The 24577-nt window shown below is 44.6% G+C and overlaps 1 protein-coding gene across 1 annotated transcript in view; it reads right to left on the bottom strand.

The window, feature by feature from the left end:
- Positions 1 to 23693, bottom strand: part of CCBE1 (collagen and calcium binding EGF domains 1) — a gene marked incomplete at its 5' end in the record, with an annotated part of 247567 nt that extends 223874 nt beyond the window's left edge. The window contains 2 exons of the mRNA XM_079108689.1: positions 23086 to 23166; positions 23560 to 23693. Of these exons, the coding sequence (XP_078964815.1) occupies positions 23086 to 23166; positions 23560 to 23693 (215 nt within the window). The remainder of the gene's footprint in view (positions 1 to 23085; positions 23167 to 23559) is intronic.
- Positions 23694 to 24577: the final 884 nt, after the last annotated feature.

A 24577-nucleotide genomic window follows, 5' to 3' on the forward strand; every position in this document is an offset into this window, starting at 1 on the left:
AATGAACTGTCAAATTCTGTTGGCAACATGGGTCCACCACTTCTGAGCCAAGTGACTGAGAAAAATCACTCAACAAACCTAAGTGTTAGTCATCCCATCTGTGAGACGAAAATTAATCGTTTAAGATGAGAAGGTTAAGTAACATGATTCTTAACACTGGGACATAGTAAGTACTGAAAACATAACTATTATTAATAACAAGGTCAATAACATTTTTGAGCAAAACAATATAATTTATTACATGCTTATTTGGCACTGCCCAGAAAAATTTAACAAGCACAATCTCTTCTATTACACAATATTTGCATTTTTACAAAATCTTGTGTAATCAATGACTAGTTAAAAATAACTGCTCTCATAGGGAAAGGGGGTTTAGATCTATGAAACTGCAGATTTACAACAAAAGTCATTTTCTTCAGGAATTTAATAATAGGTTCTAGCTATAAAACCTAAACTTCCCTCGGCAAATCCAGCAGTTAATCATATCCAGGTTCTATTCCAAAGGTTTTTCATTTTCAAATGATAGTTTCTACCAAGCCTATCATTTGCACTCCCCTACACACTTTATTATCTTTATCACCCATGGCTTTCCATATAGCACAAAATAGGAACAGGATGATTAATTTTAAAATCCCCAAAGAAAAATAAAATCACAGCTCGAATCGTAAGAAAGAATGTTGAGGGAAATAAGCAAAGTCCATCAGTCAACTACCCAAACTAAGCATCCCCAGAAGTTTGTTCCCATGAGTAGCTCTGGTGCCCCACAACAAAAGCCTGTTTCACTGTCAACAGAAGCTGCAATGCCAAGGGGGGTCCCTAATGGCCCTATCCAATTGGTAGCTCGAAAACATTCTGCAGGAGGAGTTTCTGCATTGTATCCTAACCATGTGCTAAGTGGATTTGTTAATTCTGTATGTCTTCCCTAGCAGTGACTAGTACATTCAATAATTGGATGAACATTTTATAGAAAAACCAACCAATAACTAAAACCCACAGCAACTTCCCTGTCTTACACAGGACACTTGAACAGTCATTAAGGTTTCTTAACTCAGTTCCGCTTGAAGCAGCTTCATTCTAAGTGGATAGCTCCCACCTGAAGACTTTTCTGCAAAGCTAAGGAAAATAACTCCATTCCCTGTAGAATCCCCAGTTATCATAAACACATACGCATTAAAATTGACAGAAAGTCCTACAGCATTCCGAAGCTAAACGAGAAAATTGTGCATCGGGGCAGAGAAAGTCCACCCAGAGTTGACAGTTAGCAATGTGAGGATAAGGTAGGTTCCCGGGGTTCCAAGATTCAGCCTGGGATTCCACCATCCCCTAAGCAGGGAATGCTGCTAGAGGAAATTTTGCCAGAGCCAGACCTCTGGATGGGATAGAAGGGATTAGCAAAGCCTGAAAAGAAAGCACAGGGTCTGAGAGGTTCAACAGAAGCAAATAAAGAGGAACAAGGCAATGGTAAACAGTATTTGATTAGTTACAAACAGAAGCCGAGGGCACGCTGGGCCCGCCCCCACTGTGCAGGAAAACGCCTAAACCAGGCAGAGGCAGAAGCAGCAGCAGCAATCCTATCGCGTAGTTCCTGGACAGCACCGATGGGCCCATACATCAGCCCTGACCAAACTGCTTGGCAGGACGGGAGCAGTCCATGCTTGAAGGTCATTGGAACAAGTCCTGTGACATTTGCCATGTCTCCCACAGGGACAATCTTCATCACATTATATACTGTTCTTTTTACAATGATCCTGGGGGTAAAGTTTCTCTTTGGTCTCAAGATAAAGAACTTTTCTCATGGGCATTGCTCTGATTTGACCATAGACTCTGTGACTGACCTCTCACCAGATGCTGGAAAGCTCGGAGCCAAGTGTTCCCCCCCCCCTGCCCCCCTCCCAGCTCCCCCTGCAGCAAGCCTGGTCAAGAATGCACATCACTCGACCTCCAGGCTCCACTTAGTACTCTGTCCTGTTTATAGTTCCTTACTTTTCCCCTCTTAATTTAGGCTATCTTCTACTTTATGTATTATAAACTATCTTACATATCTGGAATAAATCCAAGAGTAAATTTAAATCCACAAGATGCATGGGTTGGTTTCAAAGGACAATTTTACTACACAGCAATTGTGTGTATCTGTCCACTCTTTCACAAATACATATTCTACATGACCAGGCACTGTGCTGGGCACCAGAGATGCAAAAATGAACCAGACAGATGTGGCCCCTACCCTGACATCTAGTCAGGGAAAGCAAGCTACAAGTACTGTAACAATAAAGGACCTAAAATAAAGACCCACAGGTAGGGATGGGGGGCATACTCCTGGTAGTGTGTTTGGGTGGGGGGTGAGGATTTCATTGAGGATGAGAATGTAATTAAGTTCTGAAGGATTAAGAGTGGGTTTTTTTGGTGTGTGGGGTTTTTTTTTGTTGTTGTTGTTTAAGTGGGGAAAGACTTTTCAGCCAAGTATACAGAATGGATCACACTTGACACAGAGCAGTCTTGTTTCAAAAAATCCAAGCTACTCTGAGGAAGGGCATAAAAGATGAGGATGGAGACACAGGAGAAGCCAGATCACTCAGGGCCTTACAGGCCAAGGTAAGGAGTTCAGATTTTGTTTCAGAACAATGAGAAGTCACGAAAGGCTTTTAAGGCTGGGTCAGGTATGGCACATCTTGTAAGGCTAAGGATTCTATCTTTTGCTACATGGGAATAGGTGGTAAAGACCTAAGACAGGAAGCAAAGAGAGCAGTTAGAATATTCCAGACTTGATGATGACTTGGACAAGATGGAGGTAGTAAAGAGAGAAAGTCTGAGATTAGATATATTTGGTCAAAGATTGGCTGCGAAAGATATGCAAAGTGGAATGGTCTAAAATGGCTTCCAGCTTTGTGCCGAGATGCATAACCCAAGATTCCAACTACAGAAGGGCACATGGCAAGCGTTGTGTGCAGGTGGGCAAGTGGAAGTCACCTTCTCTACTTGGACATGTTATCTTTGGGATATCATGAAGACACCCAAGCAGATACCAAATAGGCAAGTACGCACAGAGATTGTTGAAGCTCAGACACAGACTCAGGGGAATGCAACCTCCACACTCCAGAATGAGGCAATCGGTCAGGAAAGGAGGGAATTGTAGGATCTAACAGAGGACTATCCCCCAGGATGACAGAAGGGAAATGACAGGGCCACAGCCAGATTAGTGAAACCAGCTGGGCTCTTGCTGGCCTGAAGGCTCTGGGATGAATCTCAAGGCTGAAAAGGGCTGGGGGTAGCTCAGTGTTGGGCACTTGCTGAGCAGGACCAGGTCCTGCAGCACTTAAATGAATCTGAAAGAACAGCTCATGAGTTTGTATCAAGAAGACAAACCAACCCCCATTCAGTGAAGGAAAAACGTCTTAGAAGGAAATAGCCATCAGGGCATATGGCAAGACTTTGAGTCCAAGCCTTCAGGTGTCATAAGGTAAATCTCAAAAAGTGACCGATTCCAACAGTAAGATGACTATTCTGGGAGAATATGAGCACGACAAACATCACATGTATGGTGGCTGGATGATGGCCAAATTCTCTTCTGTGGAAGGAATTTAAAAGATACCAAAAACTGAAAGAAAAAAATGGACCTAAGTTTCTTTGAACTACTGAAGAAAAGCTAAAATGTTGGAAGCAGTTGCCATGGTAACAATGGAATGGTCCAGGAGGTATTGAAAGCCCCGTGTCCTACTAGTTATTTAACTCTAATTTGAATATTTGAAACAAGTTTAAGGCATTAGCCAAAACTGCAGCATAAATTATGGATTTGACTCAATATGGGGGAAAAAAATCATGTAAGAATAAGATGTCAGAATATTAAAAACAAAGACTAATTATGAATACTTTCTCTTTGGAATAGTTACGTTTTGGTTTTCATACTAGAGAAGCATTCCAGTGTTACAGTAACTATAACACTAGAAAACTGACCCATCCCAAATTGAAACCAATTTTGTTATAAAAGTAATATTTGGTTTAAAAGGACACCAGGCATGTAAATAAAATGCAATTATAAATAATAAGTAAAAATAAAGCTTTAGCTTCCCTTTACGAGCTGTTTTTTCATCTGCTCAGGACGTATCCTGACCACACAATATCATCTTTGGAGCTAAACACGTGGAACTGCCTTGGAATCAAATAACCTTACATTGTTCTCCTAAAATCAAAGGAATTCCTTATCCTCCAGCGATCGTCTCAGATCTGCTGTCACTGCTAACAGTGCTATGGAGTGGCATTCCCAGGCGAGTACAGTGTTACCATTCTGGAAACCGGCTCAGAATTAAGCACACTGGTTAACATGTAAAATTATTCATTAGTGATGGTAAAAGTACCATATATTCATGACTTAAAACCAGCAAACAAACCCATTTTATCTGGGGGGAAAATGTTTACAAATAATGTTCCTAACAGGGTTCTGATTTTGGAACATGATGAATTTTGGTGATGTATGAAGACTCCACATTTCTCAGAGATGCATGCTGCAACATACAGTGGTATAGCACCCAGGGTATATTTTAGAATAGCAAAGGCTAAATGGAACAGATAAAGCAAATGTAGCAAAAGCTTAATTACTAAACCCTGGTGAACACACAGGAATTCATTTTATTGTTCCTTTGGAATACTCAAAGTTCTCATGATTAAAAGCTACATGCTGAGAAAACATGAAGAGCTTTACCCTCAAAAACAGGCAAGTTTGTAAATTTTGATGATGCAGCACACTGCACAGGCAAAAGCTGCAGCAGGAATCCACTTTTATCCACCCAATGACAACCTCAACTGGAGGAAATGCTCTCAAAAGGAGCGCAGGTGAACAAGTGGATGAGGAGGGCTACCTTACCCCAGCAAGCTGGCAGCTGATGAGCACCCTGTTGACGGAACGGGAAACTCAAAATAGGGTTAAAGAAAACCTGATGGTTATCTTGGTCCTTGAGAGAAGGCTCGTCCTTCCCCGTAGGTGATCTGACCCAGGAAAATTTTAACAGTCAAATGGTGTCGCTAACTGTCTTATTTCACCATTTCTCTTGTTCTCTCTAAACAGAGCCAAATATGGAAGCCGACTCAGGGCGGTGGACCCGTGCAGCAAGCCTGCCGCAGGCAAATGCACACACTGTGTCTTTACAAGGGCCCTCAGCCTGTTGGGTATAAAATAAAGTCAGGACTCACACATGCTAAAATGTAAGTATGTAATAAAAGTCTCGGTAAATATAAGGCACAAGTATCCAGCCCAGTGTGTTAGGGTGAGAAATGGAAACTTTTACAAGAAAACTCATCCAGTGTCACCTTTCTTCCCCATTAGCATGAGCCTGGCCAAATGCAACTTAGTTTCTTCTTTCTGGGAGGAGAGAGGATGCCCTTGGACAACAGCTCAGTCCCAAGAGAGGAAATGGGTACTGCACCCTTTCCCCAGTTCATCAGATAGACAGCTGGGGAGAAGTCCAAGAAAGAAAAGGCAAGCTGGCAGGGAGACAGCACTGGGCTCCTGCCCTGGCGAGGCATCGACCTACAGCACAGGAGCCTGCCTCTGAGGCATACACCTGGGCAGGGAAAAGACTCGTTTCCCCTTTAAATAACTAGGGCAAGAAACTATCAAAGGCTTTCAAGAGATCCAGTTGACAGCCCGCGATGGCATCCTGCTTTGAAGCCGATTAGAGATAAGTCGGCCAGCTTCCCACTGTATCTGCACAGCCAAGATGCTCGCCCTGATGTCCAGCAAATCCCCTGGGCTGTAAACTAAGCCTGCTTCCGTTTGCTCCGCTCTGAAGCGGCAAGTGATCAGTCAGACTGTCAGATCCCAAAGGAGTGCCAAAGCCCCACCTTCCCCCAGCTAAGGTTCAGAGAGCCAGAGGGTTCAGAGGACCCCTAAAGGCTCATGCTCTGCTACTCAGGGTGGCTGAAAGCCAGCCCACTAGAGGCCACGTCTCACAAGTGTCAGACCCAGTGCTATCAGGTTACGCTAGATTTATTTGGGTAAGACTTAATGTATGGTGGGTCCCTCAGCATCTTTGAAAGACTGGTCCTAGGAGCCCTACCAAAGGCACCAAGATCTGTGGATATGCAATTTCCTTGTATAAAATGGTATAGCCAGGTGTGGTGGCGCACACCTGTAATCCCAACAACATGGGAGGATGAGGTAGGAGGATCTCGAGTTCAAAATCAGCTTCAGCAACCTAGAGAGGACCTAAGCAACTTAATAAGACCCTGTCTCAAAACAAAAAGGGACGGGGGTGTGGCTCAGTGGTTAAGCACCCCTGGATTCAATCCCTAGTATCAAAAAATAAAAAATTAAACAGTATAGTACTTGAATAACCCATGCACATCCTTCATGTATACTCTAGGCCATCTCTAGATGACCTAATGCATCATAAATGCTATGCAGATAGCCGTTATACTATATTGTCTTATGAATGACAACTCCATACATGTTCAGTACAGATGCATTTTCCCTGAATATTTTCTTCCCGTGATCAAGCTGAGCCCATGTATAGACAGGGCCAAGTGTATCTGAAAGTAGTATCTTAGGTTTAAACCCTGAACACCTCAACATCCAATTTCCTTATAAAAAGTTCAAAAATAGATGGATGATACATCCCTATGCCACACTATAATAGGAACCCCACGCTGTAAGAATGTGAGCAACCCAGGTAAGCCCTCTTTATCAAGTGAAAAAAAGGCAAATTAAAAAGCAACTGCAGCGCTCCGGCCGAGAGCGTGGTGAGAAACGGGCGCGGCCTGCTCTCCGGGCCCTCTGGGGCCCTCGGCCTCAGGCCGGCGGGTGAGCTGGGGGCCCGGGGACAGGCCGCGGCCTCTTTCCTGCAGACTTCGGAGCTCCCGCTGCGACTGCCCACTGGCTGGCCCTGCCTGGGAAGGACCTGCGAGCCTCTTCCCCTGGCTGGATGACCCGATGGCGGCGGCGACCTGTCGGATCCCGGACCCCGGACCCCGCGGGCGGCCGGGTCTCGGGGCCCAGCCCTGTTCATCCCAGCCGAAGCCGCCGCAGAGCTCGTGGCGCCTTTGGGTGGCGGCGGGCGTGGCGGGGCGAGAAGAATGGCGGCCACCCGGGGCTTCCAGGGCCCTCGGAGGAGAGTGGACGCCCGAAAGCTCGGCCACGCGTTGGACAGAGGAGCCGCGCAGACCAGCGCCCTCCGCGACCGCGCGAGGCGGCTCCTCAAGACGGCGCCTGGTCGGGACAGGCGAACAAAGGCCTTAACCGCCCGCCCCGGAAGGTGAGCGAAGCCCCGAAGACGACGACGGGTGGAACGGTGAGCGGCCTGGGCGGTTGGTGTGCGTTCTCCCCGAGAGAAGCGGTCGTTGGCCCGTGGCCGCCACCCTGGGGAGATGTCCTGGCCTGCGTAGAAGGCCTGTGTATATAATATGAAAAAGCTGCTGTCAACTTGCCCCATCCTGTTACAACGTGTGCTGCGTCTGGACATCTCCATGTGAAGAGGTTGCCGAGGTCTGATGGTCAGAAAGTAACGTCTTGCAAATGGCCTTTTGTTTTTAAAAATCGGAAATGTCTCCTGCAAGTGGCTTTGGAATGGATTCCTTAGCCCATCTCTGGAGCTGCGCGTGTCCACGCTTGTTAAGGGGGTTCGAGGACCTGGAGAAGACTGACCTGAGGGAGGAGGTCCTGTGCAGACTGGTTTTATGTAAAAGACATTTTCCTCTTGTAACCATTGTTTTGTGTGTGCATTTTATTCCTCATTACTGTGTAGATAGTTGAAAATGATGAGTACTTTTTTGGAAATACCTAGGCTTTCTAGATGTTCTAAAGTGCCTGATATATGGTAAAAGTAGAAGTGGTAACATACAACACGTTTTGTACATTTCTTTTTGTTAAAATTCTTATGAAATTTTTTTTGGGGGGGGCAGTAGCCAAACCCCCTTTTGAGTCATACAGAGTTGTGTGCTGGTCCTTGGGTGTGCCTATGGTGAGCTAAGACTTGTACCTTATGTCTATGGGTTTTGTTTTACTTTGCTGTGTACATAGTGTATATAAAGGACAAATGAATCCTAATCTGCATCTAGTCTGTCTAGATGTTAAAGAGGTTGCCAGTGTATGACAAAAGTAGAATTAGTAAACAAATTTTGTATGTTTTGTGTTAAAATTCCTAGGAAGGATTGTCTTCTGAAAATTTTGAGCATTATAGCCCACTGGGTCAGTGACAGGCCAGAATGCTCGTATTTTGAAGACATTTTAAAATTAGAACTATTGTTACATGTGTGCAGTTTATTCAAGACTGTCCTGTACATAGTGGACAAACTGAGTCCTTACTCGAAACATCTAGCCTGGCTAGATGTTTAGAAGTGCCCGATGTATGTTAAATGTAGAGATAGTAAAATATCACTTTGTAAATATCTTTTTGCTAAAATTCATATGAAATAGTCTTTTGGGGAAGGGAACTGTTAAACCATCTCTGTGAGCAGTATAGTACTGTCTGCACCTGTTCGGTGATGTGGAGGAGGTGGGAGGGAAGCAATTGCAAAAGGTAATATGTTAGTGTGTTCATACTTGGGACATTTTCAGACATCAATTTTCTTTGTTTCGTGCATTTCGTTTTGCTGTGTATATAGTGTATATAATGGGCAAATGAGTCCCAGTTTTGCAAAATCTAGTCTCTAGATGTTAAAGAGGTTGCCAGAGTATGACCAAGTAGTTAGTAAAATTAGCACATTTTGTACACTTTGTGTTGAAATTCATAGGGAAGCTTGTCCTCTGTAAATGACTTTTGAATATGAATTTGTTCAGCCATCTCTAAGCGTTACATATGCCTGTAATTGTCCACTGGACTGAAAGATAGAGGGATGTGAGGATAGAAAGGTTCAAGGACAAAATGGTCATATTAGAAAATACCTCAGATTCTAACCATTGCTACGTGTGCAATTTTATTTACCAGTGCTGTGTGCATAGTGGACAGGTTATTATGTGGAATATCTAGTCCTATTTATTTAGAAGTGCTTGATATATTTAAAAGTAGAAGTGGTAGAATTAAAACTTTGTAAATAGCTTTTAAAAAGTGATGGGAAATACTGTTTGGGATTGTTAAGCCACCTCTGAACAGAATACTGTCTGTACTTGTTCACTGGGTTGAGGGAGGTGGGAGGGAAGAAGTTGCAAGGGTGTTTTGGTAAGAGTGTGCTAGAAAACTTCAGCTTACCCATTGCCCTGTGATGTGCATTTCATTTAACTTTGCCGTGCTGTATATATTGCATATATACTGGACAAAGGAGTCCTAATTTTATAATATCTAGTCTCTAGATATTAAAGAGGTTGCCAATGTATGACAAAAGTAGAGTTAGTAAACTAACACATTTTGTACACTTTGTGTTAAAATTCATAGAAAGGCAGTCTTCTGAAAAGGACTTTTGGAAGTGAAATTGTAACATATCATGTGACACTCGTGTGGCACATGTGACATAGGAGCAAGAAGTGGAAGAAATGAAGGATACTAGGCCAGAGTGATCCTACTTAGAAGACACTTTCAGATATAACCATTGTTACATGTGTGTAGTTTATTTAACACTACTATGTACATAGTGGACAAACTTAAGTCCTTATTTGAAACATCTAGTCTTTCTAGATGTTTAGAAGTGCACAAAGTATGTTAAAAGTAGAGGTAGTGAATAAAACATTTTGTAGGTATCTTTTTGTTAAAATTCATAATGAAATAGACTGTCTTTTAGAAATGGAATGATCAAAACAGTTCTCTGAGCAGTACACATTGTATTTGTGCTGTTCAGGGAAGAAGAAGGAAAAGAAAATGCAAAGGGCTTTATACCAACGTATTTTTTGTAAAGCAAGATTGACCATTGTCTCTTATATCTGAGTTTTGTTTTACTATGTAAATAGTGTATATAAAGGACACAAGTCCTAATTTACATCTAGTCTATCTAGATGTTAAAGAGGTTGCCAGTGTATGACAAGTAGAGTTAGTAAACTAACACATTGAGAACACTTCATGTTAAATTCATAGGAAAGACTGTTCTTAAAGCCACTTAGGAAGTGAAATTGTTAGTCATCTCTCAGCATTACAGATGCATATATCTGACCCCTGTGTTGATAAGAGACTAGAAGGGGAAGGGTTCTAGGCCAGAATGTTCTTGTTTGGAAGACACTTTCACATTCTAGCCTTTAAAAAGAGGAGTTTTGCTTCAGAGTGTAGCCTTTGTTCAGTAAGTTGCAGTTTATTCAGTGCTACTGTATGTATAGTTTAAAACTTAGGTCCTTGTTGGAAACATCTAGTGTTTCTAGATGTTTAAAGGTGCACAACACATGGTGAAAGTTGAGGACTAAAGTAATGCCTTTTAAGTATTTTTTGTTACTATATAGGAATGGTTGCCATTTAGGAGAATGGAATTGTTGAATTTGATGTCTTGGAGAATACGTGGAAGATTCACTGGGTGGTGGGTGGGAGAATGAGAAAGTATGCATAGAGAAGCACTCTGTGCCCTTAGATTAGTTCCGATTGTCTAGCCATTGTTATATGTGCATTTTAGTTAGTATTGCTGGGTATTAAAGGATAAGTCCTAATGCCCAAAGTTTGTTAGAAGTAGCAAAATAATCCCTATATAAATATCCTTGTTAGTTTGTAGGAAGAACCGTCTTCTGGGAATGACCCTTGTTAATCCACCTCTTGGAGCTAGGGGTAGTCCTGAATTTAGTCACTGAAATGGTGCTGAGGGAGAGGAGGAAGGGTGAGGGGACGTGCTCTTTGCTAGTAGCTCCGTATCTGGAAGGCAGGTTTAGATTATAACCATAGATCTATATGCATTTTGGTAAAGTCCTTGTGTTTATTGTGTACAAAGTTCATACTTTATTTCACAATATCTAAGCTTTCTAGATGTCCTGAGGGTAACAGTGAATCATAAAAAGTAGAGCTAGTCAATTAGCCAATTTGTAAATAACTTATAATTGATAGAAAAGATGCATCTGGGACATGGAATTGCTTTGTCTCTGGGCTATGTGTATCAGGACTTGCTCGTTAGGCTGGCAGCAAAGGGGCACAGGGGCGCACACAGGGAAAGACAGGAGCAAGTGCTCAAGGATTGACATTTCCATGTGAGCCACTGGTGTGCATCTTCTGGCTGTACTATAGGAATACTTTAATTCACTGGGAACATGCATTCTTGCTAATACTTTAGTAGAAATCTGGTAACGAAACAAGCTTGGTGTATCCTGTTGCTTTGTCTCATTTTAAATGCATTAAGGGAATGCATTATTTTAGTTGTAACTCTGCAAATATGTCTATCCTAGAGGCCTGTTGCCATTTCTGTCTTAAGTGAAATTTTTGTCCCCAAGAAAGGATAACAGATTGAGTTGGTATAGTGTATTCTTGATTATCAAAAATACTCATGTAGCTTTGGGATTTTGAATTGGTGAATATTCATGATGTGTGGAAAAGCATGATACACACTACAATCTCAATCACAAAATGGGATATTGTGTATGTATATGCACGACCTGGAGGGACACGTCCAAGTAAGCTGCTTGTGACTGGATGACTTTGTTCTTTGCTTGTGTTTTTGTTTTTCCTGTAATGCACACATTAACATTTAAAAAATAAATGCTATTTTAAAAACAAAAAAAAAAAAAGCAACTGCAGAATAAACCTACTTTTTAAAGTAAAACTGAAAGAATGTGTTAGTATACATATAGACAAGCTCAGGAAACACTTCAGCCCTTGAAAATCACCAAGACCTGGAAGGCTGGGGTCACAGGAGGCTGCATACCAAGTCATCGTATGCTATAATGGAAAATAGGGAAGGAGCGAATACTGCCATAATCCCTACGGTAAAAGTTTTAAGAGCGTCTCCAATGCAGAGTCCCCTCTTTCCCATTTTCCCTTCCCTCGAGGAACTATAAAGTGGAGACCTGAGGGGGGTTTTATAGAGATCTAACAATGCCTCAATTGTCCCATCTCTAAACCTAAGAATCTCCATCCTCTTAGTTGGAGAGGTCTCACGGGATGGTAGAAAAGAGATGGTGCTCTTCCCTGCACGAAGTCGTCTCCCCCAAGGTCCAAACCCCTTGGATTTTAGAGTTCAAAGTAGTGTGGATGAGGTCCTGGGTTTGATCTTCACTGCAACAAGGGGAAATAAAAGCCCTCACATTTTCAAGGTACTGGTTAGTAATCATGGTCCCAGTGTCTGAACTTCATAGAACGAAGCAGACATCACCTCCAGGGTGCGCCCAGGAGCTCATACCATATGGGTGAGGACAAGTCAACAGTGAGTCAGGCTGTGTTTAAGCAAAGGGGGACAGACATGTCCCAAAATCACACAAGTCCAAGGCTGGACAGTGTGGAACATTTTTTGAGGAAACAAGGATTCAGTGAAGAAACAGGGCCCAGAGGTGAAGCCTAGATCAACAGAGGCAGATAATTCAGAGCGGCACCGGGCAAGTCCACACTGGAGCTTCTCTAGGACACAAAAACTCCCTCCTTGACCCCCACAATGCAGTGACTGACCAGCAGTGGTCCCAGGTGTGTTGACTTCACACCCCTCCTGATGCAGGATGACAGTTGAATCCCCAGAGCACCCTTTTCCACTGCCCTTAGGGTAGTCTCCACCAACCGTAACCTCCATGTCCTAAGACCTGAATGCCTGCTTCCTGAAGGCTGGGGGGGGGTCTCTGGAAAAGGACTCACAAAGCTTCAGGGTGGATAGAGGTGCACAGTGGACAGCCAGGCTACTCGGATCCCTTCACACCTTCTCTTTAAACATCCATTCCTGTGACAGCTTCTGTTGTACTGTATATAGAATCAAACTCAAGTTGTATCAAGCACTCAGTTGCTTAGGAAAAATTGTGTCTTGCCAGTCTCAAAAATCAAAGAAATCCCTCATCCAGGACCTCATAGGCACCTCAACACCCAGAATGCAATCGATTTCCTGATCTAGAACCATTTTTGTTTCTTTGATAGTCGGCATAACCACTGTTCTAACACTCCAAGATGCAATTACACATAAGTATGCATGGTATACAGACATTCAGGGAGTAGTGACTGGTTCAAGGATATATGGTAAATACCGAACTTGTGTTAGAATTATCAGGTCAAGTCACAGAAAGCATTGTTTTATGTCACCTGAAGAAACTCAAGTCCATAAAAAGCCTTGTGTCTGCCAAGCATGGGGGTTGAGAAGTTCTCAGTTATCAGAAAGGATGACTGCAGGGTGCGGTGCAGCAGATGGGAGGGGAGGGGAACCTCAGCCAGCACAGACTTCCTATCATACCATGTGGGGGAAAGAAACCGTTTGATGCTCACAAGGAAAGAAAAACAGCCTGACACTGGAAAGCTTTCATTTATAATATGCTGAGCTGTGTTTGTATCTCCAGAAGGTTCACACCATGCAGCAACAAAGCAATTTAAGGGGGGATTTAAAAAAAAGAAAAAAAAAAAGGACCGAAGGTGGCTAGGTAGCTCTGGACACCAAGATAAGCCTGCAATGCAAAATGCTAAGGGATGTTTGGAATCTGCACCATGGAATTTGGAACTGATCGGTTTAAACTCAGAACTCAGGGAAAACATTCTATTCTTCTTGGTCCACTTTGACCCACAGCAACACTGATCTAGAACTACGCCCAAACCCTCTCACATAGCAGAAAGGAGATGTTGGTGTGGGAGAAGCAAGATCTACAGGCAAGATATGAGAAGTACCAGCATGTTACCGGTTCACAGATGTGGGCTTTAACCATGCATTTCCATTGAAGAAGCTGAACCTGCAGCAATTGCTAAAGATGTCAGAGACACAGGCTTAGGGGCCACAAAATAAGAAATGGAGACTATTTTCTCATCTTCTGAAAAAAAAAAAAAAAAATAGGCTGCTCACCCCATTATTCTTTCCAAGTCAAAGTCAATGGTTTTCAACCTTTGCTACATTTTAGAATCATTCCAAGAGCTCAAAAAAATTCCAAGTGCACCTCCACAGTGTCTGATGAGCTGGCCTGGAGTGCAGCCTGAAAGTTGGGATTTTAAGAGCTCAGGTGATGCCAGGGTGCAGTCACAGCAGAGAACCACGGCTAGCACCGTCAAGGAGGCATCACAGGCAGGGCAATCTGAGGGACTCACCCAGAGGGAATGTACATGACATTTTTTATCTCCTTGGCTGTTCAAAGCTTTGTTTTTTCCTTGAGATGTTTTGATATTCAAAACTCTTCCGCTCCCCTCTCCTCTTCCAGCTGCATTCCAGTTAGAAACTATTGCCAGATTGAGTGACCTTCACACAAGAATGGAGTTACTACATAAAATTTCTGTCCACCCAACCAGGCCAGGGCACTTAAGAACAATCTCCAGAAAACATCAAAATTAACATTTACAGAATTTGTAAAAACCCCTTCATTCAACTAAGAGCCCATTGATGGATAATGTACTCTAAATTGTTCTAGTCTTTTGTATTTTGCTAAAACCAAATTCCAATAATGTGCGGACTGAGAGGGGTGGGTGCTAAAACCGAAATCAGGGCTACAAGCACGCTCAGCACACGCACTAGAGCTGAGCTCTGCCCGAGCCTGGGAACGCATTTCTGCTTTGGGGCCATCTTGCTTCTCCAGGGGACCATGGACAGTTCAGACATAACCTGAGGCAGCTGGTTGAATAATCTGGGCTCCCAGGAAAGCAGCCTTTGCTCTACCAGGCAACCCTAACAAAGTGATGAGCCATTCCTCTGTTGGAAAATTCCAAAGGGCAGCAAGAAGACATTATGGAGAGCAATCAATGGAAGCAAGGGGGCAAGTTGGTGAAAGAGCCCAGGTACGGCCTATTGAGCTGGTTTTCAGGTGGCCTCCCACCTCCAAAGAAATAGGTGCTGGAGGTAGAGGATGACAGAACTTCCATCGTACACCAACTTCCACCAGTTTACCTTTATCTCAGCCTCCTAAAGTTGAAAAAGTTCAGATGGGCACAGTGTAGGGTCGGAAGCCTCCACGCAACTTAAACATCTCCCACCCTTCATCTCCACAGGATCCCTTCCACTCCTGACCAGATTTTTCAAGCCTGTTCCTCCTCTCCACTCTGTGGCATTCCTTTACTGTCCTAAGACAGATGAATTCAAACCATCTCCTCCTCCTCCACTAAAATACCAGACTTTGCTTCTCTCCCTGGAATTTCTTTCAAATACTTCTTCATTCTCTACTGCTCCCCCTTCCCATACCCATCAGAAATCATGATTTAGAAGTTTTCATGAGCTTTATGCAACAGCATTGTTAAAAGGGAGATTAAAATTTAAGTTCCCAAGTTCACTGATGGATACACTATGCAAAGGGCAATTGTGAAGTAGAATATATATGAAATTTTATGTATGATTACAAATGATTTTACAACTGATTTGGAGAACTCGCCATTGAAGATGGCCATTTTTCTACAAAATTCAAAATATACACAATCATTTGATTTTTTTGAATGTGAGAAGTTTTCTACTGTACAAATTCAAGAGGAAGTTTCCAAAGTATTTGACAGATATACAAGTCAAAGGAGGCAGGCAGAAAGCCCAAGGATTGCCTACGTGGTATGGGAAGGTTTGTCATGGAAGCATTAAGAAAGGCAGAAGTCAGTGCCCAACTACTAATCATAAAAATCATCTTCTTACTGACGAGCCAGTATCATTTAGGGAGGAAGACAAAGTTGCAGTTCAACAAAAACTGTTGAATTCCTGGAGCTCAGGAAACTGAGGCACAATGAATGTTGCTCAGTCAGGAGATCCAAACAATAAAGCATGGCAGCACACAGGTCACTGACCCAGAGATGAAGCTGACTAGACGGTTGTCCCCAAAGTCACCTCCTTGAGGATTCAGACACATGGACAAGGTGCCATGCAGATGGAAACCCAGTCCTGGTCTCTCTTAAGATGGAACTACAAGAATAGGAAACTTTCTACAAAAGGCCAGATAGTAGATATCTGAGGTTTGGGGAGCCCACGAAGGATTCTGTTTTCTCTTTTACAATCCTTAAAAATTCTTAGCTTACCCATAGTACCAGAAGGTCATGGGCAGAGTTTAGCAATGCCTGCTCTACACCAAGCTCCTGGAGTCAGGTTCCACGTGGCACAGAGGGCCCCATCTCCCCACCCGTTCTCTATGGATAACCCCCCATGCAGCAGCTCCTGCTATCCCCAAGGCATTAAGGATGAAAAGTGTCACTCCAAATGAAGCAAAGAGGACATCCCACCATGGTGACCAAGAGAAAGGTTAAGAGTGGATGTGAAGGCTGAGAACTGATGTGGTCGGGGTTTCTGAAATCAAAGCACTGCATGATCATCTAGTTCACGTTCTGCCATGATGAACAGGAGATGCGTCGTGCATCCAAGCACTCCCGCCTGCTGGATGCACAAGGACCGCGCCACAAAGCTGGCACACTGGTACAACACCCTCAGTGGAGATCGACTGCACGACACCACCACCCTCCTGCCGCCTACAAGTGTTTCACGATAGACACAGGTTGCCCCAAAGATTCGGCCCATTTACAACAGCTGTAATATATACAGTTTCGGAAATGTTGAAGCAGCGCACCTTCTCATAACTGTCTGCTTATAGTCACTGTTGGAAACCAAGGCTGACCTCAGTGGAAGTGACCTGAGCTGGGGGTGTTTGTCCCTAGTGGGACAATTCTGACACTGCCATCTACCTCACAGGTCACATGGTTGAGAATGAGCCTTCTTTGTAATGCTTTCACATTCCAGTAATTCTTAGAAGAAACTTGGAGAATATGCTCAATTTTTGCTAGTCCTTCTGCAGGAAAAAGCCCACTTTACCACCATCCCTGGTTTTCCTGTCCCTGCCTGGAGCTGTGGCACTGCCTTCTACTGAGAAGACACAGCTGGGTTACAGGAAATTTCCAGATCTAGCCCCCAAATGTGACAATCAGATGTGTGCCAAAAATATCTTTAATATGTCCCAAGAGACATCTCTAGCTCAAATTCCTTTACTACAAGATAAGTTTAATTAAAATCCACAAATTCTATCAGAACATAAATTTGGAGGGTTAGGTTTTTTCTTGTCCCTGCTTTATTCACAGATGTATTTTAAGTGCCCAGAACTGCAATTGGTACACTGTAAGCACCCAACACTCACAGATAAAATGAACAGAAAAGACTGAAATTAGTAAATGGTTTCATGGAAAAGACCTCGTTTGGCAGAAGAGGAACTGCAGATGTCATAGCTTGTTTACTTTTTCATCCCCAAAATAAAAGCAATAAATTAGAATAGAATGAGATCTTTGTTCTCCAGATACTCCACAAACCCCCAGCACAGGCAGCCCCTTTAACTCACAAAAGCGCTTGGGTCCTGCTGAGCAGGAAGACAGATACAGGAAAGTTGAACAGCAACTGATGTGGAAACAGATTGAAATGCAAACCTTCTCCGAGAAAACAGCACCTAAAAGGGTGCATTTGGTTTTTCCAGCTTCATTTGGGAAAGATGAAGTTAACCAAAGAAAGTCAGGCAGCCACGATTTCAATACAAATGAATAGCAACCAGTTCCCACCTCCAAGGATACTGCCATGATCCGTCAGCCTTTTGCGGCTGGTTCAGTTGTCAGCAATTTCTAGTCATTTTCTCTGAGAAGGCAGGAAAAGTGATACAGAACCTTGCTTTGGCCCATGCCCTCCACTGCCACCTGTTCTTATAAAAGATGCTGTCCTTAAAACTACCAACCTCCCCTTCAAAGCCAGCACACTGCATCACAACAGGTGGGCAGTAACCTATGTGTCCCTGGGTGTTTAAAACAGCAAGTCCACGAAATTAGCAGTAGCCACAAGAATCTAGCTCCTGTAACATGTTACCAGCTAACATGAAGCAGGCAGAGCTGAGGACCAAAGAAACCAGCATCACCTCCCAGGGGAACAGTTAATCTCTGGCTTCCACAAGAGGCTCCCAATAGCTCAGTTTTTGAAGGACACACACTTGGGTAGCAACAGAAGTCCCGGGAGGCCTAACAGATTTCCTAACAGATTTAAGTGAAAACTCAGTATTTCCTTTTGACACCTGTTCACTCATTCAACAAGCACTGCATCTGGGCATGGATGACATGGCATGACCTCAGAAGACATGGCTGTGAACAAGAGAATGGCCGTGTCCTCAGAGGTGGACAGTCCAGTGCTGCAGATGGCCTGATGCAGAGGGAAGCTGCCTCCCCCACATGGAATCCTGACCCTTCTGCACAAAACCACGCCCCACTCCCACTGCTCCTCACAACGCTTGTTCCTACCATTTCCTAACAGGATATGGTCGGTTGTGAAAACACGCTTTCTGAAAGGAGACTCGCATGTCCTCCATGCCCATCCTAGCTGTGCCGGACACAGGACTGGAGGCAACAGAGGGGCGAGAAAACTGGCTGGGTTGGGGACCCGACTTGCTTCTCAAAGAAAAGCCTTTGAGACCCTGGGCAAAGGATGCACCTCTGGTCATCTGAAATGGGGTAACCAAGTTCTCAGAAGGCTATGCCCTCCAGCTGACCTACGGCCTTGGGTAGACGGGAAGCAAAGATCTTAATTTTCCCAAGGTACTCAATTACAGGACTGCCCCACACTTGGGAAAACATCTAGAAACAAGTGATGTTAACTGGTGGAGAAACACCCTTGGTGTTTCTGGCTATAGTCTAGGTATACTCTCTCAGAAGTATTGTCAAGTTCAAATGCCCAAATACAATCAGTGTCCATGGATCACCTCCTACAAGCATGCCTGGGCCACATTTAATGAAATACAGCAATGGCTGGGAGAACATTCACCCAGTACTTCCATCTTCACCCTTGTCAGTTCTAGTGGGATGCTTATTTTGTGAAGGACAAAACCTGAAGATTTAAGAAACTGGTCAAGGTCATGAAAAAAAGAGCCAAGATTCAAAGTAGAGCAAAATGTGCAGTCGTCTGTTTTGATATGATCCAAACCCTCCATGGGGACTAACCTAACAATGCTTTCTACAGCCTTCCCTCCCTTTCCTCCTCAGAGCCCAGGGCTGTCAATCCAAAGGCACCACCCTAGTTTAATGATGATCTTGCTCCACAAATTCTAAGTGAACACATCTGCAGGAATAGCACATCCACTTCCACATTCTGGTAGGAATTGCAACATAGTTACATTATCTCAAAGATAAGTTGGAGTTTCTGCACCCTCATGTCACTTTTCCCATAGGAACATTAGCCACCCTGAGCAGGAGCATTCCCTAGTAAGTTACCACGGATATATAAGATATCCCCAAGGTAAACCAATACAGGAACCCGGGCATGTCTGACACAGATGGGACACAGGTGCCAGTCTCCACCTGGAGGTCTGTGAAACCAGGGAGCAGGAAATTGGCTAATACAGTCAGGACACCAAGATGCTCCATTAAAGAGCCACTAAGAAAAACAGTCTATTCTTGCCCCTGAAGCTGTTCCCAGCTGCTTATCTCAAATCACCGATCGTATTAACTACACAACTTTGAACTCCATTGTACAACATAGCATATTGGCTGCAGTTTCAGACTTTGGTCTCAAAGTCTGTAAACTATGGGAGACCTGAGACTGGCTTCTTTTATCTTCATTCTCTAGGACTATTTTAAGTTCATGTTAAGGATTTATTAAGGAATAAAATTAGGATGTTTACTGGAAACAGCCTCAAACCCAAAATCTAGGTTTTATTGATCTTTGGCACACAAGAATATCCTTTAAAGAAATCATTTAACACATTGTTTTATTGGTATAAAACCCAATAAGTTTAAACTAACCTTGTTTTAAACTACGTGGTTTGGGAAAGGAAAATATCAAGTTGTGGGGAAAATTGAGCCACAGAAGAGCTCAACATGGCAGCATCATGCTTGGTTTGGCTGTGATAAATTCATAGTTAAGACAGAGTTGGGGTGTGATTTATCTGAACCACTGGTCCTACTTCAAATGCTGAGCAGACTTGTTCACTTTAAACTCCTCATTCTATGCCATCACTGGCATTCCCGCAAAAGTGTCTGAACTGGGGATTCTGCACAATGTCCTTTGGAGGTAGAGGGTCTACACCAGAAAAATCCTATAAGGAAGGAAATCCGTACATGTACGAAACCAGTTCTGCATACGATAAAGTTAATTACCCAAGACATACCTCAAGGGCAATAAGGTCACTGTGGATGGATGTGGATGGTCTGGTTTCTTACGAAACTGTCCTTGAAATGCAGCTGTCTGAATGTAGTCTTCCTTAGATCCCAGGGTCTGGAACATTCATCCCATCTGTAGGCACCTTGGGGATGACAGGGCCCAGGCTTTGAAGTCAGACAAACCTGGATTGAGTCTTGGCTCTCCAAGGTCTTAGTTTTGAGATCGTGAGCAAGTTACTTAATCCCATTTAATCCTGTTTCTGGTTCCTCTTTGCAAAACTGATAGTGCAAATGCTACACGGTGGCTCTGTGGGTTAACGTATGTGACATACACAAAGCAGTACCAAGCACCAGGCAAGTCTTCTACTAGTTAATATAAAACGCTCAAAGCAGAAAGGTGCTTAGGTGAAACCACAGACGTTTCAGGGAGTGGGTTCTCAGACTATTCCTAATTCACCTTTAAGTCATTTAAATCACCATGACTTTTGCATATCATGGCAGATGAGTTCTCACCTACCATGCTCATTTTAATATCACATCCATTCTCCATATCAGTTAACTGAGAACACTTCAACGAGGTCACCTGTGCGGATAAACATTCACCAAGAACACGTGGAAAGAGTGGAATTCTTAGTCCAAGAACATTCCCCATGACAGTAGTGTTACTTTACCCAACAGATTAGTTGAGCCCTTGAAGAGTGGTTTCCTGGCAGCCAGGTAGGGTTCTTCTCATTTTAGGTTAATCTGATAAAGTACTAACTGCTCACTCATTCGTAGACAGTTCCATGCTCCTAAAGGTGTGTCCAAAATGGATTTGCTCTATGTTTGAGGACTGTAGACACTGTTTTCTATGGCAGTGCTTCTCAAGGTTCAATGTATGTCTCATTAAGAAACAGACTATGATGTGGGGGTCTGGAGAGCTGATCAAGACTTTTGATGAATGCCCAGATGATACAGTGGCTTCCAGATTATACTTGAAGCAGTAAGGGCTACAGGCCCAGGACAGTCAGTTCTCAACCAAGGACACAGCATTCTGCCATGCTCAGGGCTCAGAAGCACAATGAAGGCAGCAACTGCCAACTGAGATAAAGTTATAGAAATAGCATAAGACCAATGGAATGCCGTGGAACTCTCGACTTCCATTTAAGAAACAAAACAAAACAAAAAAACTAAAAACCAAAGGATTTTAGTTTGAGGATTCAGAGGGACCATTTTTTCCAAGCTGAAACATCTTCTTCCAGGATATTTTACTCTTTTCCTTGATTTAAAAAATCCTGCTAAGAGCTCACATGCTTTGGGGTACTGTCAGTGAAAACACAGGTAGCGGTACTGATGGTGTGGTTAAGACAGGGCAGGAGAAATACCTCATTGCTTTAAGAAATTTGAAAAAAAGGTTGGCAGTAACAGCATAATCAGGCAGGTTTCTGAAACCCTGATATAAATTGTGCAAACTCACTGATTTATGTGAAGTCTGACCTTTCAGGACTGAATGAGCAAACCATCTCAGACATTTTCCAACTTAAAGACGTTATACAGCAGTGAGAACAACATGTCCTGAAGACTACTGTGGTTGGTTGCGGGGCCTAGAACTAGGCAAGCAATCCTGCTGCCTGCCCCACCAGGTCATTTCACCAGCTGGGTGACCTTGCTCACCCAGTCATAACCACTGAAAACCTTTACCTGCCAAGTTGAACATCTTCCAACCTTACTAACATCTAGTTCAGTGTTCACCCTCCATGTGACAGGAGACAGGACCCTTCAACTCCAAGAAGTGACTGCTGATTCATATAGGTGATGATTGTTTCATTACCATTGCAAAAGAGACTTAAGAGTTGTAACTGACACTTTTTTTGGAGGGGGGGTGGGAGCAGTGCTGGGGATTGAACCCAGAGCCTTGTGCTTGCAAGGTAAGCACTCTACCAACTAAGCTATATCCCCAGCCTCTTGACCCACTAAATTGACCAGCCCTGGAGCTGCTTTACATCTGGGCCTTTGAGCTCGAGGAAAGGAATAAAATTGCCTGCAACCGAAAGCATTATCTGATTGACTCAGCAGCTACAACATAAAACTTCAAGTACATTCCTGAGAATTGCTATACTTTTTACTACTCAACAGTTATCCTGATATACTGAATAATGTTGCTTCTCAGGCAGAATCTGGTGTAGGCATGTGATTCCAGTAACTTGTGTAGTATCCTTAAAAGGCAAACAATCCAGGTTTACAGGTGTGGGTCCTCCATCCAGAGACTGGAACAGAAGCCAAGAATTCAATGATGAAAAATTCCAAGTCAGCCCTCACCTCCAAAATACTGCAAGCACAAAGCCATGGTTCTCCCCTTTGGGAGAGAAGAACCAACTGTTCTTACCTACTGTTGGTGATAAGGAGCCACCTGGGGAGCATTATGAAATTAGATTCCTTAGACCCATTAGTTCTAACAAGCACTCAAGTGACAGATATAATACTCAGGTGTGTTGGACCACATTTTCAGAAAAACCATTTTTCTGCAGTCAACAATCTTGACGTTTGTTATTTTCACTGGAAAACCACCACCACTACCCGCAAGTCTCTCCCACAGGCCTTGTCAGTGATATACTGTCCTGACACAGGTCAAAAGACAGTCAAGTGCGAGTATTTGCAAGTATTTCCTTGTTGACTTTTTATTTTCAGAACAAAACACAAAAGCACAAGAAGTCATTCGTCTTCGCCGTGCCCCACGGTTTACACCCACAGTACAACCCACTCTCCTTGATAGACTGGCAACTTTCCCTTCCGACCTCCACCACGCAAGAATTTCAGGGGGTGATAATCATTCCCAGGATTTCAGGACACACTCGAGATGCAACTCCGTTGTCCTGCATTGCTCGGGCCCATATATAACAGAGGTTCGCACCAAGGAGAAGGCACCCAGCACGTCTCGGTATAAACAGCCCAGTCCGGGAGCGCGTCTCCGCACCGCTGTAAAACAGCGCTGCACTCAGGGCGCGCAGCGGCGGACGCCGCGGAGCCCCGAGCTTACCTGAAGCACGTCGTGAGTTCTCCCGAAGACTTCAGACACGGGTATTTGGTTGTAGAAATTTTGTTTTCCGAGCAGATTTCTCTGTGGAAAAAGTCGGAAAACGTCGTTGGCCAGTGGGAGCGCGGCGGGCAGTGTGAGCCCTGGGATCTGCGGCCGGGCGCGCGGAGCAGGCGCTGGACCCCGAGGGCTTTGAACAGGAACCAGCCAGGAGAGGATCACAACGGAGCGAACCGAGTCCCCCAGCGAAAAGAAAAGCTAAGGAAGCGGGACGCACGGGAACATAGCGCCCCGACCCACGGACAGGGCAAGCCCAGGCGGCTACGCGGGAGCGGAGATCAGCGTCGCTCAGGGCAGATCAGCAGCCTGCCGGGGGCCAGAAGAGCTAAGGCGTGCGGATCTCTGCAAAGGTGGGTGGTGGGAGGACCGGCCGCACCCCGCAGGAGCTCGCCCTCCGCTGGCGCGGATAGCCCTTACCTGTCGCTGTCCTCGGTGTTTTCTCGGTAGGTCCACGTGTGTCCCAGCGCCAGGAGCAGCAGCAGCGGACCCAGGCTCCGGGCCAGCTGCCCCCTGACCGCTCCTCCCCGGCTCGCAGGAGGTGGCTGCACCATCAGGGAAGCTCCCGGCTTCTTCCCCGCGCCAGAGCTGTTCCCGCCCGGCGGTCGGGTTCCTCCGTGGCCGCTGCTTTTCCTCTCCCCGGCAGGGGGCGCCAGAGAGTGGGGGCGTTTGCACCACCTGTGCAATGCGCCGGGGCTGAGGGGGTTACTGGGCTGGGGGTGTCAGGTTAGGAGTCCCGGTACCCAGTACAAACACAGCAGAGAGGATGTTTATCCGCAAGATTGAGGATCCAAGGACCTGAGCTTCCAGTTGGGACGTTCAAGCTGGAGTGACAGGCTGGCTTGACTTAGCCCCGGGGCTGCGCCCTCCGCCTTTCCTCCTCTGGGAGAGTAGCGCTGGATGGGGAAAACAGGCCGTTGTTTGTATTTTGCATCAGGGTCGCCAGCCTGGGAGGAGGAGCCGATTCTCACCCCGGGAAAGGGGAGGGGAGGAGAGGGATTAATATGCTTCCTTCCTGTCTTCAGTTGATTTCCAAAGCCTAGGGTCAAGCTGATGTTTGACTTTTTCTTTGGAGGACCTACACCGTGCTTTTCAACTACCCCAATTTTCCTGTATACAGTACGGGAGGAGGAAGCTTAAAGGCTGCAAGGGTCTCCCAAAACTTTTACAGACCTGAAATTGTACTATTAACAAAGTAGACGTCTTCATTAAAATCTTAGAAGAAATTCCTCCAGTTGTATTCATTTGTTGGTTAAATTTGCCCCAACTTTCCCCCACAACTTGAGATCCAGACGCGCAACCCAGAGCCCTGAACTGCTTTTATCTAAGATTTTTCCATACCACGCACAGCGTCAGCAACGCCTTGCCCAACAGGAGACATCTGGGGCGGAGGGGGTGAAGGGGGCGGCAGCGGGGTGGGGTCGCGTTAATCACGGGT

The sequence above is a fragment of the Sciurus vulgaris genome (assembly GCF_902686455.1).
Source record: "Sciurus vulgaris genome assembly, chromosome: 13".
NCBI lineage: Eukaryota > Metazoa > Chordata > Mammalia > Rodentia > Sciuridae > Sciurus > Sciurus vulgaris.